We start from the raw sequence: 25269 nt of genomic DNA, 5'->3' as shown, positions 1-25269 counted from the left end.
AACTATCAGCAAAACCAGTTTCAGAGGAGCAGAAACCATCTTCTGGCCTCTGCAAGTACCAAGTATGAACATGGTACCTAGAAATATAAGAAGGTAAAACATCCATACACATAATAAAATATATTAATTTTTTAAATGTGAAAATAGGTCACACTGTCTCCCCTGAAATTCTAACATACTGTGCATTCCACCTACAGGCTGCACTAGTAAAACAAACTACAAACCCCCAAATTAGTTCTTCCTGACTGGTCTTTTTAAACGACATTTCACCTGACATTAAGGCTCCAACTAGTCTCTGACTCTCTGCTTTCCTAAAATATTTACTGTGAAGCACTTCATGATATCAGTAGTGTATAGCTGGTTACAGACATGTTATCTCATCTAAATGTTACAACTTGAATAATTAGATGCTATAATTACCATCTCTTTAGCTAGTATTAGCTTAATAGTCTACCAAAGACAAAGCTGGTAAGGGTCAGAATTAGATTTTAAATAAAGCCCATATTCAGTGCATCAATTCATATCATGACAGCCCCAAGCTACATGGTTACAACTCACCTCATATACAGTTGAACTCAACTTCCTTCAGTATTTGAGTAAGAAAAGTAAGAAGACTATGTATTGATGTAAAGCATTCCAGTGCTTTAAAATTACTAAAAATTGAAGGGGGTTGATGAGATAGTTTAGCAAGGAAGAGCATTTGCCATGCAAAGCTGATGACCTAAAGTCAACCCCTGGAACCCACAACAGAGGGAGAAAACCAACTTCTGAAAGTTGTCCTCTGACCTCTACATATGTGCTGTAGTATTTGTGCATGCAAACACACATAATACATAAAATTAAAAAAAAAAACAACTTGTATTATTTACTTTCCTATATATCTTTTTGTTTGTTTGTTTGTTTTTTGTTTTTTTGACACAGGGTTTCTTTGTACAGCCTTGGTTGTCCTGGAACTCACTCTGTATACCAGGCTGGCCTGGAACTCAGAGAGATCCATCTGCCTCTGCCTCGAAGTGTTGGGATTAAAGGAATGCACCACCATCACTGTGCTCAAACTTTCCTACATATCTTAGCTGACACTGCAATATTCAACTATTGGAAAGCTTTATTTTTGTTCTCATCATACAATGCAAATGTCCTTCATCTGGTCCCCATCTGTCACTACTACAATGAACTTACCAAGCGTACTATGACATTCCTCTGATCTAATGATAGTAACACAACACTGAGACATCTGGTCACAAGCACTGACATTGGGTTAATTAAAAAGATATAGCAAACCACAATGACAAAGCACTTTGTATCTATTAGAATGCCTGTAATATCAATTCTTGGCCTTTTGGCTAATATCAAGTGTAGAACGCCTGTAATAAAAAAAATAAGTAACAAGTGCTAGGAATGATAGAGAAAAGTGTAACTCTTACACAGTACTAGTGAGTATGTAAAACAATGAAACTATGATGAAAACAATCTATCAGTTTCTCAAAGGCTTACCAGGGAATGAGAATGTAACCAAGCAAACCTTATCCTACTTACACACAAAAGAGAAATGGGTGTTTGTGAAACCTTATACAAAAGTGTTCAGAGCAACATATCTATAATGACCTCAAAATACAAAACTAACCAAATGAATAACCTATGCTATATCCATAAAGTTAAATAAAATACTACTCATCAATTTAAGTAAGTACTGCTTTATTCTACACCATGGATGAACCTTGATAGGCAGTCACTAATGACCACCCCTTTATTTACAAAACACCCAGAATGGATGAGTTTATACCAACACAAAGTACATTTACAGTTGCTTGGGGATGGGCAGAACTTAAAGGAAATTGGAACGATTACTAATAAATGGGATTAGTTTTTAAGTACTGAAAATGTACACATATTAACTATATGACTGATAAACAACATACTAAAATTTATTAAGATTATTGTTAAACACATGAAGAATATGGCATGTGTAATGCTTAATCTTGATTAATCTGAAAGCATTAAGAAAACAGCCAGGCGCATCTCTGTGAGTTCAAGGCCAGCCTGGTCTACAGAGGAGTTCCAGGACAGGAACCAAAACTACAAAGAGAAACCCTGTCTCAGAAAACCAAAAAGAAAAAAAAAAGAAAAGAAAGAAAGAAAGAAAAAGAAAGAAACAAACAAACAAATGAACGAACAAACCCCCGGCATTTCTGTGAGGGGGTTTCTAGGTTAAGTGACCTGGGAAGACCCACTAATAAATATAGGTATACCATCCCACAGCTTGGATCTTGGATAGAATAAAAGGGAAGGAGCCAAGTGGTAGTACTCAGACTCTGCTTTCTGACTGCAGACACAATGTAATCAGTCACTCCACCTCCCCATGACAGACTACCTTCAAATTGAGCCAAAAAGAAACCCTTTCTTCTTTAAGGTGTTGCAGGTGTTCACATCATAGCAACAGGAAAGTAACTAATACAGTATGCCAATTCTAGCTTTAAAAAGTTATCACATAAGGCAAAAATTACAATCATTGTTCAACAGAAAGACTACAGAAGTAACTCATTTACCTGAGATTTTTTGAATGCTTCTTAAATATACAAAACCTTTTACTTGGACGGTTACTATGAAAGCTGGAAAGACAAAAATGATTACAATACTTTTACTGAACAGAAAGTTACACTGATTTATAAATACATTTAAAGCCTATACTTAAGGTTCTATTTTTAAACAAAATAGCATGATGAGAATATCACTTTCATTTCTGTTTAAGTTATTATCGCCCCCTTCCTCTCAAGATGGGACCTCTATGCACTGGTATTAAATTAATGGGCCAAGGGCCGTTTCCTACTTTGACCTCTGAGTAACTGGAACTAAAGGTGTGTACCACCATGTGTGACTATATCCTTTGTTTCACTTTAAATTTTTATTTTAGTTTATGTATATGGACATTTGGCCCATATGTATGTTTGTAAAGTAGGTGTGTGCCTGTTGCCCATGGAAGGCACTGAATCTCCTGGAAAGAAAGGTACAGAAGGTTGTAGCTGCTGCATGGATACTGGGAACAGAATCCTAGCATTCTGAAAAAGCAGTGAGTGCTCCTAACTGCTGAGACGTCTTCCCAATAATGTGGGTGACATCCTTGTGTTTTCTCTGTTGACATCTATTTTCACTAATCATATTCCCAATCAATACCTCATTGTTACAGAAAAAGGGAAATAAAACAGTACAGATCATTAAACTAAATTTTTTTCTATTAAACATTGAAAACAATTTTAAGTTTCTGCGAATGATATATTTTCACTATAAGATGAATGATTATCAGTAATAATTTACCACTTTGAAGTCTTAGCATGCTTACATAGATGAAAGGGTATTCAAATGAATTTCAAAAAATTTAAAAGATATAGAAGTAAAATACTACTTGAACTTAAGGCTACTGTTTATATTTTTAAAGTCAAACATTTCAATAGATGTCTTTGAGATTACCAGCAGCAGTTTAAAAAACAAAATGAAACTAAGGACTTCTAAGTTAAAATGATGCCTCCTCTCCACACAGAACAAAAAAGGTCACTAACTACACTTTTAGCCCCATGATCACAGGTCTTATATGTCCTTGTACTCTGTCTTGTACTAGAAGTCAGGGCTGGTTTAGCACAGTTATTTCTAAAAGTGAAGTCACACACAACAGTACCAGCATCACCTGAGTACTTATCTAGAAATGTCAAGTCTCAGGTTATCCACAAACCTACTGGATTAATCTCTGGCAGTGGGGGCTTTAACAAAGTTTGATTATAATGCACACTCAGGCAAATGGTGATATATAAAATAGGCTGTATATACAGAAAAACAACTATTCTGGCTAGCTGCAAACTTGGGAAATATTCTTCAAAGATTTCATATTCTCAGAAGAGTTCAAATGGTTTTTTCTTCAATTTGAGTAAAAGTATTAGTAAAGAATTTACGTGTATCTGTATAACAGTATTACAAAAACAGTTTTTTATATCAGTAAGTTGAGAAGAATCAAAATTATTTGGAAAAATTTGCATATGATTGTTCCTTTGAGGAACTAGTCTAAGATTTTGTCTGATTCATAAAATACCTGAATCAAATATTATCTAAAAAATAAAATTCAAAAATGATCTTTCTTCAGCTAAGAATACCATTTTTGCTTTATTACCTATTAGGAAAGTGAGATTAAATTACACCTTAAGGTCTTTAGGATGACTTTCAAATATGCCTACAATTTGTACCATTAAAATATTGATAATAATTTTTAAGTTATCTGACCCCCTAGCTATAAATAAAAGAATTTATATTGCCTCTCTTTGTATTATCTAGATTTAAAACAAATTCCACAAATTTATATTGCCTCTCTTCTTATTATCTAGATTTAAAACAAATTCCACAAATTTGTATATTAATAAAAAAAGGGGGGAAGTCAGATGTGGTGACACACACCTGTAATTCTAGTACCCGGGAGGCTGAAACAAGAGAATTTTAAGTTCAAGGCCCATGTGGGCTACACAGTGAAACACCTGCCTTAAATTAAAAAAAAAAAAAAAAAAAAAAAGAAAGAAAGAAAAAAGAAAAAAGGAAAACGTGCTGAGAAAGAAAGAAATCAAGCAGAAAAAATAGCCTTAAAGAAACTAACAAACATCTTGGAATAACCATAACAAAGGAACTGAAAGACCTCTCCAACGAAAACTTTGAAACACATAAGCAGCTGAGGAAGAAACCTGAAGATGGAAAGACTTTCCATGCTAATGAATTGGAAAAATTAATATTGTGAAATGGCCATTTTACCAAAAGGAATATACAGATTCAATGCAATCCCAATAAAAATCCCAATACTATTCTTCAGAGAAACTTAAAAAAAAAAAAAAAAAACCACTTAAGATACATTTGAAAACACAAATAACCACAGAGAGTCAAATAATGCTGAACAAAAATAGAAAGGCTGACCCTCACCCATGCTCCTGTGTACAACCTTAGTACACCCCTAATATACCCATGCATGTGTGTGTGCATACATACACATATACAATAATTAAAACTTTCTACTATGAAGTAAGACTGGTATGAATGACACATATATTTCAGAACTGAACATAATATAAAGAAAGGGGAAAGGAGAATAGATTCAAAGTTATGTTGTCCTTTATGACAATGAACATGGCCAAAGAGCAAATGAGAAAACAAAATAGGACTGAAAATAATGACCCTGATGATAACAGAGACAACAGAGCTTGACAGAGACTGAACACCACAGGTTCACAGGCATTCAAAGGAATGAAGCGCAGGCAGGTATTCCAATGGTTCTAGTAGGTGAGAAAGAGGACTTCAACACTTATGCCAGTGCAGGGACTGTATACGATAGGGCACCAGGAGGCCAGGCTGGTCACCAAGGACAGAGAACTGGGGAAAGTACTGAAGCCACCTTCAAGGTAGGATGACACTTGAAAGCAATATCTGGCAATAATCAAAAAGCAACAAGAAAGCCAGGCTATGACTTAAACTCAGTTATACATGAATTTTATCCAAAAACCCTCATAACAGTATCATTTTGGATAAGCAATATATCAGGTTTATTTATATGGGGACAACCAGGACTGTTCTTTAAAAATAAAAATCCATGGTGCTTCCTTCTCTTCAGAGGACCCAGGTTAAGTCCCCAGTACCCATAAAGGCAGCTCACAACTGCCTCTAACTCTAGCTCCAGACACCCTGTCCGGTAACCACAGGCACCATATACAAGTGGCATACACTCACAAAGACAAACACACATATGCATAAATAAAAACACAATCTTAAAAGATATATACTTTAAAAATCTACCCAGGAAGAAGAATGGGTTCAATAATAGTAATATCCAAATGCGACTCCTAAGAATTCATCTGTCAGAGCACAAATGACAGGTGTAGAATGGATACACTATTGGAAAGAATGCCACCAGTGGCATCGTGACATTCACTGAACAGAGGTAACAACGCTTCAGAGATGGACACATGGCTGACAGACAAATGGACTACAGAGAAAGATGTCAGGGAACAAACCCAATGAAGTTCCTAGCATCACTGAAAATTCTCAAGTCTCTTACTGCTTTGAGGAGAAGGACAGTGACAAGAGTACACGGATTTGTCAGTTAAACATACTTAAAACATTTAAATTTATGTTTGAAAATAACCATTTTAAACATTTTCAGGGAATTCATACAGTAATTTCTTGATTTGCTTTGTTATAACAGAAAAGACTACTAGGCTTCTAATACAGACAATTTGACTTGTCTGTATTAGAACAAAACAAAAGCTTCGTCAATTGTAATTATAATAGGCAAAACACTGACTGAACTCATCTTACCTCATCATATGATTTACATAGGCTTTGCTACAGCTAGTGTTGTATCTGCAAAAACTACAGTGGACATATGTAGGAAAATGGTTTGCAAAATCTTTTATTTCAGAACAACACTCAATACACTCGTGAACACCTCGACGTAACCTTGTGGAGACATAAAAAAGATATTTTAAAACAAAAATAGTCAGAGAGGGCTATTACTAAACATAATGTTGCTATACTGAGTTTAAACTGGGAGTGTCTATCAGGAGAACAGCATTACCTTAAGTTCCTCAGTGCTGTATTCACTTGGCTTTTTCTATTACTATTAGCCACCGTGCTCTGTCTCTTCTGCGTGGTACAGACTTTGGACTTGTTCTTAGATTTACTTCCATTAGGCTTGCTTTCGTTAGGTTTACTGGAGTCAGATACAGCTGTATTCGGTGTACTTGTATTCAATTTAGTGGGATTTTTGGAAGGGACATTTTCAGTCCTTGGAGGTGAGAGCTGGAGGGTGGAAGTGCTTGCACTGATGAAAGGCGTAGTGGAAGATCCTGAAGTTAAAGGTCCAACTGAAGCTCGAATAGTAACCTACAAAAATGAAGAAAATATTTACTTAAAAGAATTAACCACCATATAAAATAAACTAAATCTCAAGTAGTTTTTAAAAAGCACAGATAACTAACTAGGTTTAGTCATCTATTTGCTTTAAATATTCAATCAGTTAAATGAATTCAATTCAATTAGATTATCGATTCATATATTTCAAATTATAATCAGTTGTATGCTTCATATTATAATCAGTTGTATGTTAACGTTGTATTAATTAATAAGATTAATACAAATTGTATGACTCTAAGAAGATCACATTTCATTGCTATTTTTATGCTCTGATGTAACTAAAAGTAATTTCCAAACACAAGAACCCAAACCTTAAGTAATAAAGACTGAAAAAAGTAACCCTAGAAAGGCCTGTTACCCTTTGAAATTATCAGTATCAAACAAATATCGACTTGTTCTTTCTGGATCACACTGCCTAGGATTTATGCAAGTGGTTGTATCAACTCATTATACTGTAAGGAAAAATATAACATTTAAAATTCTTTAAAAAAACTAATAAGGCTTATTATTTCCTGTTCAGAAACAACATATTCTGTTACATCTGTTGGTTGACAATGAAAATGGAATCATCTACCAACATTTTCATTAATCACTTGACTATACTCCCCTCACATCTGAGGGACAGCCAATGATGAAGTCCTATTAACACATAGCTTGTGTGATGTGCAAGAACACTAGACCAAGAATCAAAAGAACTGAAGTTAAATCTGCCTTCCTAGCTATATGGCCTTGCAAAAGTAACTGAATCTTAAGCCTTTTCATATCTGTCACATAGGGTAATACTGGCTTTATGTACATCATTTACTGCTGTATGAATTAATAAAATATATGAAAAAGCACACTTAGAATTAGGTAATTCTAAGGTGCTATAAAAACATTTAGTATCATTAATATTATTACTATTAATATGGGAAGAAATGAGAGGACTGCACTGCTTACATTAGTATTCTGCATGTGTAGTCCCAGCATGAAATGAATGGACTGCAGGGAAGGATGCTGGCTAGCTCCTCTTGCTCTAAGTCTTCAGAGCATGGCTTTATATTATTTAGTCAATTCAAATAAAAGACATACCCACATTCAAAGGTAAGTACCCAAAGGCAAATATAAATGTTTTGGGGATTGTTTCACTTTGGATTATCCATGCCTCTGTTTTCCCTCCACTGGAGCAAATATTCAAGAGCTGACTGTATATAAAGAAGTCAGAGAAAACAGATGTATATAAGGCAAAAAGGGAACAGTAAATTACAATCATCAATTTACAGTCAGACAAGTGTTTGTTCACAATGCTGTCCAGCAGCAGAATTTGCTTCTTTGAGAGCAGACTCAGCAATAACAACTTCAACAAACATCTGAGAACCTGAAGCATTAGGCACTCTAAAAGATGCTGGAGATACAAAGATAAATGAAAGAGTATGATTCCTGATATCAAATGCCTTGGTGCTCAGCTATTAAAACTAATACATATACTACTAACTAGAAAAGCTCAAATAGCCATACAGTATTGAAATAACTCACTGATCAAGGGAGCAGTTTATTCAGTTGCACTTTTTATGAAGGAATACTCCCACCACTAAACTAAAAACAATGGGTAGATGTTTTTCTAAGCATAAAAGCAGTAAAATGTAAAATTAGTTAGTCTTAATAAAAATCAGAAGTCATTTTCTAACATTTTGTTCCATAAATAAAACTAGGCAGGAGTTAGTTTTTAGTATACAAATGAAATAATACCATGCATTTGAACATACTTTTGTTCCAGGGGGCAGTCCTTCTAGCTGCTTGGGTTTTACAAATGTTCGGTGATGTTGCGTCTTGTGATCCATTTTCTCCTTGCACGTCAAAAACTGTAATCTGCATTTGGTACAACGATGTATTCCCTTTTTCTATTAGAAAAAAAAGAAAATAGTTTCTATAGCCACAAATTCTGTTCTGAAACTCTTAGTTTTAATGATACTTTACTACAATAAATAATATCAAAGAATCATCTCATTTCCAATTGGATCTCAAGAGTATCTGTTACACAGCAATTAAACATGAGGGTTGAAAAAACAGCTCATGGTGAAAAGCACTAGCTGACTAGCTGCTCTTCCAGAGGACATGGGTTTGATTGCTAGCGCCCAAATGGTGGCTAGCAATTGTCTGTTATGTTAACTCCAGTTCCAGGGGACCCAACATCCTTTATGGCCTCCGCATGTGGTGCATAAACATACATGAGAGCAAAACACTGATACATATAAATAAAAATAAATAAATCTTTAAAACAAAATTATGAAAGTTATATAAACAGGTTCTGATGAGAATCCTAGTCAGATGTGATGGGGCACACCTTTAATCCCAACACTCAGAAGGCAGAGGCAGGTGGATCACTGAGTTTGAGGCCAACCTGGTTTACATAGTGAGTCCTAGGACAGCCAGAGCTACATAGTGCAATGCTGTCTCAAAAACAAACAAACAAACAACAACACCGTAAAGGGAAAATCTTAAAAATTGATATGAAATGTCTTTTAGTCACAAGTCAAACATTTAAAGATCTGACACTGTAAAAATGAGTTATTCTATGTTTTTATGTAGAAAAATGTTATTTGGAGGCTGGAGAGTTAAGTGCTTGTACTGCTCTTCCAGAGGACCCAAGTTCAATTCCTACCATGTGCACATACCCACACACATACATCATTTTTTAAATGTTATTTTTAAAATTTTGCTATTTCCCATTGGTCTGTATATGGATAAAATTACCTCTCTAAAACCAAATTTAACTGGCTACTTCTAAGAAATGAAAGCAGTGTTATTCAATAAACTTTCTGCAGTAAGAAAACATTCTGTGGCTGTGCTGTCTACAATGATTACCGTTAGTCACCCATGATTAATGAGTACCAAGAAGTGGTAATATTAAACGTCTGGGGAAAGTGGCATTACTCTGACCTGCTTATTGCACACTGTATAATTGTACCAAATTAGCACTCCTGAACTAGGTGAAGTATCTGAGCAAATACGATTAAAAACCTTATAATGAAATAAGAGATTTCTTCATATCTATTCTCCTTTTAAAAATTAAAACCCAAAGATGAAATAGAGTATCAAGAATAGTGTCTCTGTTTATGAAGATTCAATAATAGCTATTCCTCAAATAAAGAATCCAGTGGTCAGAGAAATTGGAGAATGACACATACTACACTTTTTTTTAAGTTCTGAAAAATCCTTTTTTTTTTTTTTTTTTTTTTTTTTTGGTTTTTCAAGACAGGGTTTCTCTGTGTAGCTTTGCGCCTTTCCTGGAACTCACTTGGTAGCCCAGGCTGGCCTCAAACTCACAGAGATCCGCCTGCCTCTGCCTCCCGAGTGCTGGGATTAAAGGCGTGCGCCACCACCGCCCGGCCTGAAAAATCCTTTTTTAAAAGATAAAACTCTTTAATTTTGTAAACTTGGCATTTGTCAAATTTACCAGGATCCAACAACTACTAAGAGTTTCAGAAACTAAAGCTAGGAGAAGTCATTCAGGAAACAAGCTATGCTCTGGCAGTTCAAATACTGGCTGAGCTCTTGTTTCCTCTGACATGTAACTACGAAACATTACTCTAGGTCAACAATGACAACATGTCTTATAACACCAGGGGTCTAGACACTGGGGGACACAAGACAAAGAGGAAACAAGATTAAGAGTTCTCAATTTTGAGTCTTTCTCAATTCTAACTCATTTTTCTCCTCCTCTTGAGAGTGCACTTCCAAATCATTCCCATATCTACCGAGACCCTGAGATAGCCAATCTTTCCTGTATTCCATTTGCCTTCTGTTTTGTCTCAATCGTAGACTTTCTATTTTTTTGTTATCTTTGAGACTCATCACTATTTATATGCCAAGAATCACTAGAAAAGAAGCAAGGAAAGAAGTAGAAGTTTTACAAGTGATTCTGTACATACTCTAAATCACCTGTATATGTGGAACAACTTCACTCCCTTTGAAGAACAAACTTAATATTCTGAGTGATAATCAGGTAACATGAAAAAATAAGAATTATTAAACTCACCTGATGCTTCATGTAATGATGCATATAGGGTGTGGCAATTTTAATAACTTTGAGGCAGAATGGACATAGCAAATTCTTAGTGTTTTCATGCGATGTTCTAAAATGAGATTCTACATCAGAAAATAATGATGATCTGTAATTGCAAACCTAGAAATAAAAATGTTATGTTAAAATAGAAAATTCGTAACCAATTTGCAACTACAAAGTAACAATGATGAATCTTTTTTTTTTTTGATTTTTCAAGCCAGTTTCTCTGTGTAGTTTTGGTGCCTGTCCTGGATCTCGCTCTGTAGACCAGGCTGGCCTCAACTTCACAGAGATCAGCCTGGCTCTGCCTCCCGAATGCTGGGATTAAAGGCATGTGCTACCACCATCTGGCAATGATGAATCATTTGTTAAGATTATGTACTACCAATCCAGCTCTGATGCCTATGCATGCAAGAAGCACACTAATGAAGGCACCAAAAAGCAGAAAAAGGTGACCCTTCAGAGCTCAAGACTGCTTCCCAAAATAATAGGTAACTTCATTTTTATCAGATCATTCTCTATCACCCTATTTATCTTGAATTTTGAAGCTCTGAAACCTTCTGGAGGTTTGAATTCTATAAAATACTTTATCTCTACATAAAACAGTACTTGCCATCAGATTATAAATACAGCCTACAAGCTGTGACAGTGGCAATTCATCTTTCTCTTGCTTTACTATTCCTTCAAATTGAAGAAATACTTGTCCCAAGCACTAGACAGAGCTCTGTATAACTAAGCATTTGCACACTGGTCATATGAGTGCATTATTCCTTCTAGGGAAAGGTAAATCCACATTTATTTTTCTGGCAGGATTCCTCTCTTTCTAGTGCTTAGAAGCAAAGAGCAGCCTTTGGCTAAATCTAGTTTACAACCTTCCCCTCATATAATGTATTAGTTATGCCAAGAAACTTTACACTAGTAAATTAAGTAGGAGGGATTAATTTTAGCTACCACTTTTACCTAAATGGCAAAAAAGACCAATATATTTCACCACACATGAAAATCATATGAAATTCAAAAATCAGAATCCCTAAAGTTTTGTTAGAACACAAACATATCCATTCATTTTCTCACTCTCATTGCTGACTTGCCACAAAGGGAGAGTTGACTGGCTGTGACTCTAAAACTCAATGTTTACTGTTTGGCCCCTTAACTAAAAGAAAAAATTCTAATAACTTATCTAATGCCTACAAATCTGAACACCAAAACAACAAAGAGTTAATACCATTGTAAAGCATGGATTACCTGGCAGATGTATGGCATTTCACCAGGTTTATGATTATCCTTCATATGTTGTAAAAGAATCTGTTCAGTTTCAAACGACAGCTCACAGATTTTACAAATGGCTATAAATCGGAGGGAGAAAGTCATTACAACACTTTAGTACATAAATAGAAGGTTCGTTTTGGATAACAGTATCAACAAGTGTATCGCAGAAGCAGCAGTCAGAGGTCGTGAGCAGTCACTCACACACACACACACACACACACACACACACACACACACACACACACACACACACACACACAGCGCAGGTCAGTTCCTCTAACTCCTCGTCTAGCACTTCCGCAAAGGCATGTTCATCTTCCTACTGACTCAGCACCAAATGACCCGCCTGAATCATGTAGCATACCGAGACACACAGCGGCAATTGAACTGAAGCAGGTGGAGTCAGTAAACTTTTTCAGTTTTGCCCCCCAAATTCAAAGTCTATTTCTTGTTCTTATTTCTGTAACAATTTTCTCAAGATTTGCTCAGCTTCAGCAGTCGGAGGCAGGAACATCTGACACTGAACGGCAGCTGGAACTTACTAGAAAAGTCAAGGAGCGTGTGCGTGCTCTCGATGTGGCACTGTAGCTGAAAGGGAGTGGGGAACTGGCGGTAGCAGTGCTGGCAAGTGGTGTGCTTCTCCCAGCTCTCACTGCTCTGCTTCTCAAGTTCTAAATGGTGTTTCATGTGGTTCATAAACCTGGAAAGATTGTCAACAGGTGCAAAGACTCCAATTAAAACACTCCACTATAACTAGTGACTATTACTCAAAATCTTCAATATCTCTACAAAAGTGCATGTTTTAAATAATGACCTGAAGTGGCTAAGTAGACACCTTTTTTCATCTTTGTTTTCAAATGTCAAGTTTTAGTTGACTGTTTTTAGATAAAACAACAAGCTTCTTTGCCATGTGAACTACTATTAACATTGTAAAATTTAATAATGGAAGAGAATCCTATCAGCAAAAGCAGCTAGTCATGGAGAAAATCCTTTAAGACCTTGAAGATACACAATAAATTCCAGCTACTAGTATTTTTTACTTGTATCTATGTTTTTAAATGCATATAATAGCAGTTTTAATGACTACAATTACAAGAACTTTTCATTTTATTTACTGACACTGTTTACTGTTAGCATAAACTTTATTTTAATTTGCAGACTGTACCCTTTGGAAAGCAATCTCCATTTTTCAGTTTTACACTTTGCTATTTCAGCATCCCTACAAGGCTTCTTATGAGCAGAACTATGACCCTCAGCTCAGTATGATTTAAATGGGAATACCTATTTAAAGGAATGTACTGAAGGTTTTGGCTGAATTAGAAAGTAATATCACTTGATCAAATAATTTTTTGACTGGGTCAACTATTAATAAAATTATTCAGTTGGAGGTTCAAAGGAAATGACCATGAAACTATATGATAATGCTATCAATCCAGACAACAGCCATCATGAAGGCTGTACCATCTATCTCTTTTTCCTATCTCTAAAGAATAGCTCTTCAAAGCAGGTTGTAATACACTTTGAAATACCCTTTTTTCCTTTGGTTTTAATACTAGCTCTACAAAGACAAACAGAAAACCCTAATCTTGGTTAAATATTTACATATAGGCAAAATACCACCAGCCAGTAAACTTTCAGCTCACACCTTGAAGCTAAATACACTAAAGTATATTTATATAAAGTAACGCATTAACTAGCTGGTTTATTTCTCTTAATGTCTGCATAAGACCTAACTGGAATGCATAGTTCTCGATCAATGTGTGAGAACAGGGGGAAAAGGCGAACTTCTTACAATGACCTGTTTTTAGTGACACCCAATAGGAGACAAAACAGTAATGGAAACCTGTAATAATAACAAGTCAGGACAGAAATGTTGATGTGTTTCTTACCATTATAGAAATTATAAACAACCGCAAGGCCACAGGCATGGTGACAAATACCTATCCTAGCACTTGGGAGCCAAAAGGCAGATCTCTGTGAGTTTTGGGCCTGCCAGGGCTATATAGCAAGCTTTTATCTCAAAAACAAAAACAAGATAACAAAAAGCTACTTCGCCTTCCCAGATTTTAGAGAGAAAAACTGGGGCAAAAAATACTATGTATTTAATTCCTTTGATCATGAGGTATTTACCATTAATGTTACATTTCCTAATTAATAGTTTTCAATGTTCAGTCCCTCTGTGTTAGGAAAGGTAATAGGTTTAAATTTTCTAAATATTCTAATAATATAAACCTATGGAACTAATGCCCTGAAATAATTCCTAGGAAAAGTTACTTTTCGTGTTGAATATTAAATGGGCTAATCTTAAAAAACACTCTGCTAAATAAATTGCAGCATGTATTATCATATTTAGCAGGGAATGAAGACAGTGAATCACACTTGTACACTTTATGACCTATCTCCTGACTGAATCTTGTAATGGTAAGACTATGGAACTAAGTGGTGGGGCTCTACTTCAATACTGCTTCAGAATTACCTCCAAAGCGGTTTCCCTGTTAAACCACCGGGACCACTAGCTCTTGAAGGAGGTGAAGTAGTGTAGTGTAAGAGCTTGGGGAATGTACAAAGCATTATCTCAGAGAAACCTGTGAGCATCATTGTAGCAGCAAGCCACCGAAGGCAGAGAAATGAATGAACTCTGGACACCAAGAGGTAATTGTTGGTGTACAAAATGCTGCTAATTCCACAAGATCGTCAGTAAATGTAAAAGATGTGTGTATGTTTGTATACAATATCTTTTTAATTTGTTTGAGAGTTGAGTTTTGTATATGATTTTATTATATTCTCATCTCTCTCAAAATTTGTCCCACATCCACTCCTGAAGTACAAATTAACTAAAAAAAGTACACTCATGTCTGTAATTTATTTAGAAATGTACATAAAAAGAAAAATCCATTTTTATCAACAGCTTAATTAATTTTAAAAAATCAGATTGTTTAAAAGAAGGATAAAGGAAAATAACAAAACAAGTATAATAAATACAGGTAGAAAAAGATGGCAAGTGTCCAATGTAAAACTTAAACATTTTTGATGAATTTATTTTAAAGTTTTTAATTGAAAAGAGTAAAAAAGTCTTTCCTAATAAAAATTTTAGAGTATATAATAAATGAAAACTATCATTCAGTATATCTTCTTGTTATTTTCTTTTTTAGAAGCATAAATATTTATTTGTAACACAAGAGTTTGTGTACAGTGTTGAATATCTGTAACTTCTTGTTAAATTCGCATTTCACCTTTTTAAACAAACATTTACAATCATTATTTTACACAGATATAGATATGTAAATACAACATTGAGTTCAGTCGCCTTCAGCGTTTTCCAGTTAAATGTTTTGTTTTTTTGTTTTTTGTTTTTTGTTTTTTTTTTTAAATATAAAAACAGGTTATAATTCCAAAATCTAGAGTTATTTGAATTTGGAAAATATTTTCTCTGTAGAAAATAGTAAAAATGATAACATTTCCCAATAAGCCCTTTTAAAGCAAATATTAACTGAATTATACACATAAATATTGATTAGACTCTGGGATACAGAAGAAACCTATCTTCATCTGTTCAGAGAGCGATGTTTTACTTAAGTTGTGTAAGTGAGATTCCTATTCATCTTACCCTTCACTGCTTGATTTACAGCAGACATTTTTCTATAGGCTAATCCATAATCTAAAAAGGTTTAAGCCTCCCCTCCTGAAAGTACAGCCAGCATATTCTTTCATCAGCATGACACGATACAAATTCTTATCCTAATAGTGAAATGTTTCACTAAAGCTTGCCCAGTGATCAGGCAACACCAAAACTTATAAGCTGCAGTCATCCTAGGGTCCTCACTGCTAGGTAGCCTCCCTGGATCTGTGGGCTGCAGTCTGATTGTTCTATGCTTTATATCTAGTATCCACTTATGAGTGACTACATACAATATTTGTCCTTCTGAGTCTGGGTTACCTCACTCAGGATGTTATGTTCTAGTTCCATCCATTTGCCTGCAAATTCCATGATGTCATTGTTTTTCTCTGCTGAGCATTGTATATATATATATATATATACAATTGTATATGTATATATGTATATATCCATTGTATATATGTAGCATATTTTCTTTTCCTTTTCTTTCTTTTAAATATTTTTTGGTTTTTTTTGAGACAGTTTCTTTGTGGAATTTTGGCTGTCATGGAACCCTCTCTTTAGACCAGGCTGGACTCAAACTTACAAAGATCTGCCTGCCTCTGCCTCCCAAGTGCTGAGATTAAAGGTGTGGACCACCGCTGCCTGATGACTTCTTGTTATTCTTATATAAGATTTTTTATTTAATTTAATTTATTTATTTATTTTTGGTTTTTTGAGACAAGAGTTTATCCATGTACCTTTGGAGCCTGTCCTGGAACTCACTCTGTAGACTAGGCTGCCTCGTACTCCCAGAGATCCACCTGCCTCTGCCTCCTGAGTGCTGAAATTAAAGGCGTGCGCCACCAAGCCTGGCAAAGGTGGTATTTTTATAATATATGTCTCTACAAGAATATATTCTTTTTTTTTTTTTTTTTTAATAAATCTTTTTTTTTTTTTTTAATTTTTATTTATTATGTATACAGTATTCTGCCTGCATGTGTCCCTGCAAGCTAGAAGAGGGCACCAAATCTCATTACAGGTGGTTGTGAGCCACCATGTGGTTGCTGGGAATTGAACTCGGGTCCTCTGGAAGAGCAGCCAGTGCTCTTAACCGCTGAGCCATCTCTCCAGCCCAAGAATATATTCTTAAAATTTAAAACATTAATATAAAAATTTTTAAGTTCCATTAAAAATGAAATACCTAATTTTTATTTAAATTTGAAATTAAAATAGACATGTCTTCTGTGATTAATACATCTCTAAAAAAATGTCAATTCCCATTAGATATATATTATAAAGATGATAAATATAAGCTGGGCAGTGGTGGCACACACCTTTAATCCCAGCACTCGGGAGGCTGAGGCAGGTGGATCTCTGTGAGTTCGAAGCCAGCCTGGTCTACAGAGTGAGTTCCAGGACAGGCTCCAAACCTACACAGAGAAATCATGTCTTGAAAAACAAAACAACAACAACAACAACAAAAGATAAATATAAAATGCAAGATTTGAGCATCAAATAGTAATAGTAAGGAGGAAATCAATCTGGGAACTTTTGAAGAAGTACTTCTAGTATTGTGAAGAAATTACAGTATTCAGAGACATTAGAAAATTAAAAATACGGGCTGGAGAGATGGCTCAGAGGTTAAGAGCACTGACTGCTCTTCCAGAGGTCCTGAGTTCAATTCCCAACAACCACATGGTGGCTCACAACCATCTGTAATGGGATCTGGCGCCCTCTTCTGTATACATAATAAATAAATAAATCTTAAAAAAAAAATTAAAATACACAAATATCTAGAAAACTAATAGATTCATTTTGCTCCAAATTAAACTAATCTTTGTCCTTTCTTAAGCCATATGAAAGAAAGAGAATCAGCAGATTTAAGAGGAGAATCTGGAAACACAACAAAAGAGAATGTCCTGGAATTGCTTCTCTGGAATGGCAAGACAGTGTATGATAAAGACACAATGGTCACAGCTCTCGTATTTCAACTTTCATTAAGTAAAAATACATATTTACATACCTAATGTTATTTTTGAGAACTTTCAAACAACTGAAGCACTTAAAAGTTGTGTGAGTCTTCTGTTCTTCCTGAACATCTCCTTCATGTTTTCCATAGTAAAAGTCATTAACTAACATAATCAATTTTCCTTTCTCTGAATCAATAGTCTTGGCTTCGTTTGCTGTATTTGAAATTTCTATTTTAGACAATCCCCAAAAGTTATTTATCATGTCTGGACAACAATACTAGAAGAGAAAAAAAAGATGCCTTATTTATTACAAAATAATAGCAAAAACAATTATGTTTTCAATTAAAGTTAAACCACATAAAACTATGCTTGATAAGATATCTAGGAGAAATAGTGAAATTCTATGGTGGACATTCTAAAAAGTTTAGAAGAGTAAACATCTTTTTTTAAGTAGATTATTTATTTGTTTAGAGTATGTGTTATGTATGGGCGTGTAAGTGCTACAGTGCACTTGTGGAGGTCAGAGGACAACCTGCGGACGTCGGTTCTTTCCTTCCACCATGTGGGTTCCAGGGATCAAACTCAAGTCGTCAGGTTTGGCGGCAAGCACCTTTAACAGCTGAGCCATCTCGCCAGCCCATAAACATTATCTTAACAAAACAAAAATTTAAAAAGAGATGAAAAAAACCTTAAGACTAGGACTTGGCTATAAACTTTTCCCATGCAATTTGCCTGCTTAGATACATGTTTAATAGTCATTTGTTTCTTAACCAAAAATCATTCATTTCATAACCATGTCAATAATACAGGAGGAAGGTTAGTGTTACATGCTTTGATGTATCAGGCTATATGAAAACTTCCTGCTGGATGGTAGTGGTGCACACCTCTTTAATCCCAGCACTCAGGAGGCCGAGGTCAATCCTGGTCTACAGAGTAAGTTTCAGAACAGCCAAGGATACACAGAGAAACCCTGTCTCAAAAAACCAAAAAAGCCACAACTTGCTAAGCTGTTGAAAACTAGACTTTTACACAGCTAAACGCCATTCCCTAGATTCATGGTACTAAAAACCATCTGGGATACAAAGACAAATGCATCTGGTACATCTTGAAATCCAGAATGCTTAAACATTTGAAGAAGAAATTTACTTCTCAGTAATAAAATCAAGTTGTCACAAACTAGTTGTAGTATGAAATTTTCCATATATGCACTTTGTAAATAAATATATAAGTAATTTATTTATTGTACATAATGTATAGTTGTAGGGCTTTTTTTTTTAGTAAGTTTTTCTTCGAGGGCAAACCTAGAAAAATCTACATTAAAAAAATTCAGAAGTGCTTATTAAAATGGCAATTCCTTTCAGGTAGTGGTGGCACACGCCTTTAATCCCAGCATATGGAAGGCCGAGGCAGATAGATCACAGAGTTCAAGACCAGCCTGGTCTACAAAGTGAGTTCCAGGATAGCTAGGGCTACAAAGAGAAACCCTGTCTCCAAAAATCCAATGAATAACTAAATGACTGGAAGGAAGGACGGAAGAAAGGGAGGGAGGGAGAGATATATACACACATACATATATATACAGAGAGAGAGAGAGAGAGAGAGAGAGAGAGAGAGAGAGAGAGAGAGAGAGAGAGAGAGAGAGAGAGAGAGAGAAATTCCTGGGACTACTTCCAACCACCTAAACTGCAATGCCTAAGAAGTTTTATTTGCTTTTTTTTTTTGACAAGAAACACTGTTTTATACTGTGATTGTTTTATAATGTAAATGTTTCTTTTTTTTGGTTTTTTCAAGACAGGGTTTCTCTGTGTAGCTTTGCGCCTTTCCTGGAGCTCACTTGGTAGCCCAGGCTGGCCTCGAACTCACAGAGATCCGCCTGGCTCTGCCTCCCGAGTGCTGGGATTAAAGGCGTGCGCCACCACGCCCGGCTACCTGCGTAAATGTTTCTTAAGTATGCTATTAAATCAGCATCTGAAAACCTTAATACAAATTATTCTATGCTATGGTTAAAACATCCACTTCCTCTTTTACCACAAGTGATCCTTAGATGTACAACATTTTCTGCAAGGTTACATTATTCCTACTATATTTCATTTTCCAACTTTTATCTTTTATATTGTGTGTTATGTAAATGCAGGTGTGCACATATGGGTGTGAGCACACCTACATGCACATGTCTATGGAAGCCATACACCAAGCCTCTTGCCATTCCTCAAGCACCAGCCACCTAGCTTGTACTACAGCATGAATACCACCCCGACCTTTTTGTTTTCGTTTTTTTGAGACAGGGTTTCTCTGGGTAGCTTTGAAGCCTGTCCTGGAACTCAATCTGTAGACCAGGCTGGCCTTGAACTCAGAGATCCACCTGCCTCAGCCTCCTGAGTGCTGGGATTAAAGGTGTACCCTGACCTTTATAAATGTGGGTTCTGAGATTAGGTACTCCTGTAAGGAGCTGATTGCTTAAACTCTTTTCACAGCCCACTTTTTAATTTCTAAACCCACAAAAGTAAAAACATCAACAACATTTAAAATATATCAAGGAAGTAGGAAAAATATTGAATAAATCTCATAAGAGAAGAACATAACCAACATTTATCAGTTGAGGTTTCACTCATAAACAAAATTAAAGTAAGTGTTAGCTGGGCATGGTAGCTCAATTCCAGCTCTCAGAGGGTAGAGACAGATGGATTTCTGTGAGTTCAAGGCCAGCCTGGTCTACAGAGTGAGTTCCAGATCAGCCAGGGCTATATAGTTAGACCTTATTTTGAAGGATATGCACATTAGTATCCTAATAAGATGATCTTTTTCCCTCTGATAAAATGGAACTACAGCCACCCAACCCAGTTGGGGTTTTTGTTGTTGTTTTGAAACAGCTGGCTGGTAATTTGCTAAGTAGACCAGTCTGGCCTTGATCTCACAAAGATTTGCCTGCCTCTGCCTCTGAGTGCTTGGATTAAGGGTCCAGCCTTATTTCTAGATTTTTTCCTGAGGTATATGCTAAAATATATGAACTCAAAATTAGGAAAATCAAGCTATTTCTAAGGACTTTTATAAGACTAGTAGAAATAATGCTACTCTTAATTTTAAGGAAGAGAAGCATGGTACTTCTCTACTATACCCCTCTACTATAGAGAATCACTCCAGGCCTATGGCAGGTCAGTGGTAGAGCACTTGCCCAGCATACACACGGCCCTGGATTCAATCAAAGAAAGACAGGTGTCCAGAGGGAGATTGCAGGAATGAAATTACTTAAAATTTATATATTATGTATGTGCATCAATGGCATTATTTTAACAGACAAAGCATTATCCTTATTTAAAACCCTCCTATGTGGAAAGAAAATCACAAAAACCACAGGAAAATTGGAATTTATAAAATTCTTTAATGCAGCGTCTTCTAATGTATAATGGGCTAATGTTACGGCCTAAATGTTAGGTCTGGCTTTCAGCGGAAGCCACTCCATGTTCTACTTGGTATGGGATTCTCTTCTGAACCTATGAAAAGACTTACAGAAAGGTGTGGTGCAAGACTTGTGCTCTCCAAAAATGTCTACTTCACTATTTATGAAAGTTAATGGTCACACTAACATACTCAGAAATTATGATATACATAACAGATGATAAATTACTTGCTTTAATATTTTCTATCACAAGACAGGATCAGAGTTTTAAAATTAGCAAAAAATCCTTGTTCAGAATACCTATCCCATAGCATTTTAGATTTAGGTCCCCAGAAGAAATAAACAGATGAAAAACAAATGACAAGTAAAAACATACAAGGTATACTGAAAGGAGTAGGGGACTGTTCTTGAGCAAAATCAAAATATCCTACAACATTCAAAACGCAAGTACAATGTTAAAAACAAGGATTAAGTTTAGATTTTGGTTTGAATATCAAAGATAGTAAGATATGGAGGGCACAATACTAGGATCCAAAGTAAACTACACAACTTTATTTGACGATACAGTGACTCTGGCTCTGAGCCTGTTCCACAGTCTTTCACGTATGCAGGCCTTCTTTTGATGAGCTAAGTCCTCCTGTACATATTAAACACCTTCCGGGTTGTAGTCTGTAGTTTAACAAGTTACCAGACACCATTTACACTTCGTTCTTGTCAAGCTAGAAAGTTAAAAGATCCTGTAACTGAAATGTTTATTAAAAGATTTATTTTTATTTTATGTGTATTGTTCACCTGCGTTTATGTATGTGCACGTGTGTTGAGTCCCCCTAGGGGCCAGACTAGAGTGTCAGGTCCTTATAGGACTGAAGTTACACATAGTTCTGAGCAGCCGTGTGGGTGTGGGAACCAAATACAGGTCCTCTGCAAGAGAGCAAGTGCTTTAACCACTGACCTCTCTCTCCAGCCCCTAACCCATTTTCTTAAAGTTGGGACTAGAACTGGAACTTTTATAAAGTTTAGCATTATGTTTTGACTCATGGTTACATTGGGTAATGATCAAATAACAGTAATAATTATAACCATTACTTTAACTTTTATCATTTCCTTATTAGCACATTCAAAAAGCCTTTCTCTTTTTGATAAAATGTGTTGCTTTTAATTATATTCATCCTACCATGTTATGTTCTTGTACAACGTAAGAACCTCCTATCTAGCTATATAACATAGTACTGTTAACCTCTCCATCCTCTTCTTCCTTAACCTCCTTAGACTCAAATAAAATATTTTACTTTTGAGATAACTTTTTTTAGATCATGGAGTGTTTGTCTTTCTGTGCCTAAAGAATTGCCCAATGGTTTTAAAATTACCCTTCCTAAATTTGATTACTGTGTATATATCCACTATGAAATAAAGATTATATACAAGAATAAAATACATACATTCACTTATGAATTATGTTATTTTCATAAAATGGTATGCGGTTCTACTATTTGAATATTATATAACATTTTGGCAATTTCAAATAAAAGTAATCATAAATAATGCTAAAAGATATAAAAAACAAAAACAAAAAACACATTTAGGACAGAGGTCACCAATCTCTCCAAGTGCAAAAGTGTCCTGATTAGTTTTTTGTAAACTTGACACAAACTAGAGTCATCTGGGAAAAGGGAACCTCAGTTGAGAAAATGCCTCAATCACATTGACTATAGATGAGTCTGTGAGGCAATTTTTTTTATTAATGTCTGATGTGGGAGGGGCTAGCCAACTAGGGTCAGTGCCATACCTGTGCAAGCAGTCCTGTGTTGTGTAAGAAAGCCAGCTGAGCAAACCATGAGAGGCAAGCCAGTAAGCAGCATTCTTCCAAGGTCTCTGCTTCAGTTCCTGCCTCCAGGTTCCTGCCTTGAGTTCCTGCCCTGACTTCCTTTCATAATAGACTGACTATAAGCTGACATAAAACCTTTCCTTTCTACATTGCTTTTGGTCATGATGTTTCTATCACAGCAATAGAAAGTCAATTAGGCCAAGAAGACTATACAGTATAATACAATTTGTACACATAAGAGGGAAAATAAGAACATTCATATTTATCTATAAACACAAAAAGAAAACCAGAGAGTACATAAAGCAAACTAATATGAAGTTATTTACTTTGAGAGTCACCTTAGGAATCAGGTAGATATGAATTGGGGCCAGACTCCTCATTTGCATCCCTGTATAGGCTTTTATGAATCATGTGGTTACAAAACTTAGTCAAAAAATGAGTAAGACAACTAATGTATTCCCTTTTGACCCTCTATCTCTAATGCCAAACATATAAACCATCATATTTTAAAACATTACAAAGAAAGTGGAAATCACTTGAACAGGATAATTTTCCTGTATGAGCAAAGCACAAAGTACAATTCTCAAGGCTACACTCTGGGAGCTACAAGTAGTATAAATCAAATATAATTCTGAATAAGAGACTAGGTTTGGAATTTTTCAAAGTTTTTTTTTTTGTCTATATTAACTATTCATAAGCATGGTTCCACTATGACATTTTCATATCTGTACATAATATATTTTGATCACATTCAACCTTCACTATCCTCTCTTGTCCTTGTTCCTATTCTGCCTGCTCCCAAGAAGTAGTAAGTCCTCCTCCTGTCTTCAGCTTGTGTTTTTTTTTTTTAAGCTCAATCAGTTTGACTGTGATTACTTTGATGAGTGAAGGGTTATTTACAAGAGTATGGACAACTTAACTAGTGGCAATACCACTGACAGACATGTTTCCCCTCTCCTGTTTCCGTTTTTAAAAATAATGAGTTAAAAAAAATAGTCAGTCTCTGAAATAGCAATAGCTACTTAATTCTTTTCTTTCATTCTCTTCCTTTTACATTCTATATTGTTTTTTCTTATCTCCTCCTGCCTTGTTGTCATTTATAGTAGGAACAAGATCACAGAACATTTTTATAAAGGCACAGCAGAGCACAGTAAAAGCTAGTATTTGAACGAATGTGTTAGCTAACCTTCATAATTCATAAATACTTTGAAATTTTCTTAAAATCTAAACCAAAAGCTTCTTACTTCAATAAAAACTTTAAACTAATTTGTAGTAGTTGTACAAACTATATTCTGGGCATTATCAAAACAATTATTTCATAAGAAAAACATGAGCATTTAAAGTTTATATCTGAATACTGACAATTAATATGTATATCTTAGATCATCATCTAATGAGGAATGCACACATTACCATATATATAAAATAGAATTTTTAAGTTATAAAAAAATTAAATTTACACTAAAATGTTTTACAAATCTGAATATGATTTAATCAATATATTGTTTAAAACCAGAATACAATAAGCAAATATTGTAAAATATATGGACTAAGGAATTTCACTGTCTTCTTTTTTGGTTTTTTGAGACAGGGTTTCTCTGTATAGCTGTGACTGTCCTATAGACTAGGTTGGCCTCGAATTCACAGAGATCTATCTGCCTATGCTTTGCAAGTCTGGGATTAAAGGCATGTGCCACCATGCCCAGCAGAATTTCACTACCTTATAGAACCATTTTGAATATAAACTTTTACCGAAGCACTATGGATATATCCAGTATGAGATTTCATACCTAACTCGTTAGAACAAACCATCCTTTACTATAAACCAGTCATTAACATTTTTAGAGATTTTCAAACTTTTTAAAATTAGATCTTAAAAATTTTACCGTCATGTGATTTTTCAGAGGATCCAAAAGATTGAAGTGAATATTGCATTTAGGACATGCTCTTGGAAAAGTTGTTCCATTTTTAGATTGATTTGATGAGCAATTTACACCTAAAAATAAATTCAAATCAATTATGAAACAAAAAGCACTTTTCAGGGTTTTTTTTTAAAACGAATTATTTTTAATTATTACTCGGTGCACACACATGTGTACAAGAATGCCACATTTCTGTTGGCGGCTGTGGGGCCAGATGAGAATGTCAGGCCTCATGGAGCTCGAGTTAGCTGGTGTTAGTGTGGGTGCTGGGGTTCTCTGCAAGGGTTTTAAGGCTCTTCACCAGTAAGCC

At 35.3% G+C, this 25269-nt stretch overlaps 1 protein-coding gene across 7 annotated transcripts in view; it reads right to left on the bottom strand.

The window, feature by feature from the left end:
- The window catches only part of Znf280d (zinc finger protein 280D), an 87925-nt gene that overhangs the window by 27040 nt on the left and 35616 nt on the right, over window positions 1-25269 (bottom strand). For all 7 annotated transcript variants that reach the window (XM_076576647.1, XM_076576652.1, XM_076576650.1 and 4 more), the window contains 9 exons: window positions 24924-25033; window positions 17869-18092; window positions 12790-12947; window positions 12224-12324; window positions 10952-11098; window positions 8679-8813; window positions 6596-6903; window positions 6337-6477; window positions 2547-2609 (listed from right to left, as the gene is read on the bottom strand). In XM_076576647.1, coding sequence (XP_076432762.1) covers window positions 2547-2609; window positions 6337-6477; window positions 6596-6903; window positions 8679-8813; window positions 10952-11098; window positions 12224-12324; window positions 12790-12947; window positions 17869-18092; window positions 24924-25033 — 1387 coding nt within the window. The remainder of the gene's footprint in view (window positions 1-2546; window positions 2610-6336; window positions 6478-6595; window positions 6904-8678; window positions 8814-10951; window positions 11099-12223; window positions 12325-12789; window positions 12948-17868; window positions 18093-24923; window positions 25034-25269) is intronic.

The sequence above is a fragment of the Peromyscus maniculatus genome, chromosome 7 (assembly GCF_049852395.1).
Source record: "Peromyscus maniculatus bairdii isolate BWxNUB_F1_BW_parent chromosome 7, HU_Pman_BW_mat_3.1, whole genome shotgun sequence".
NCBI classification, from domain to species: domain Eukaryota; kingdom Metazoa; phylum Chordata; class Mammalia; order Rodentia; family Cricetidae; genus Peromyscus; species Peromyscus maniculatus.
This window is presented reverse-complemented; position numbering and strand designations above follow the sequence as displayed.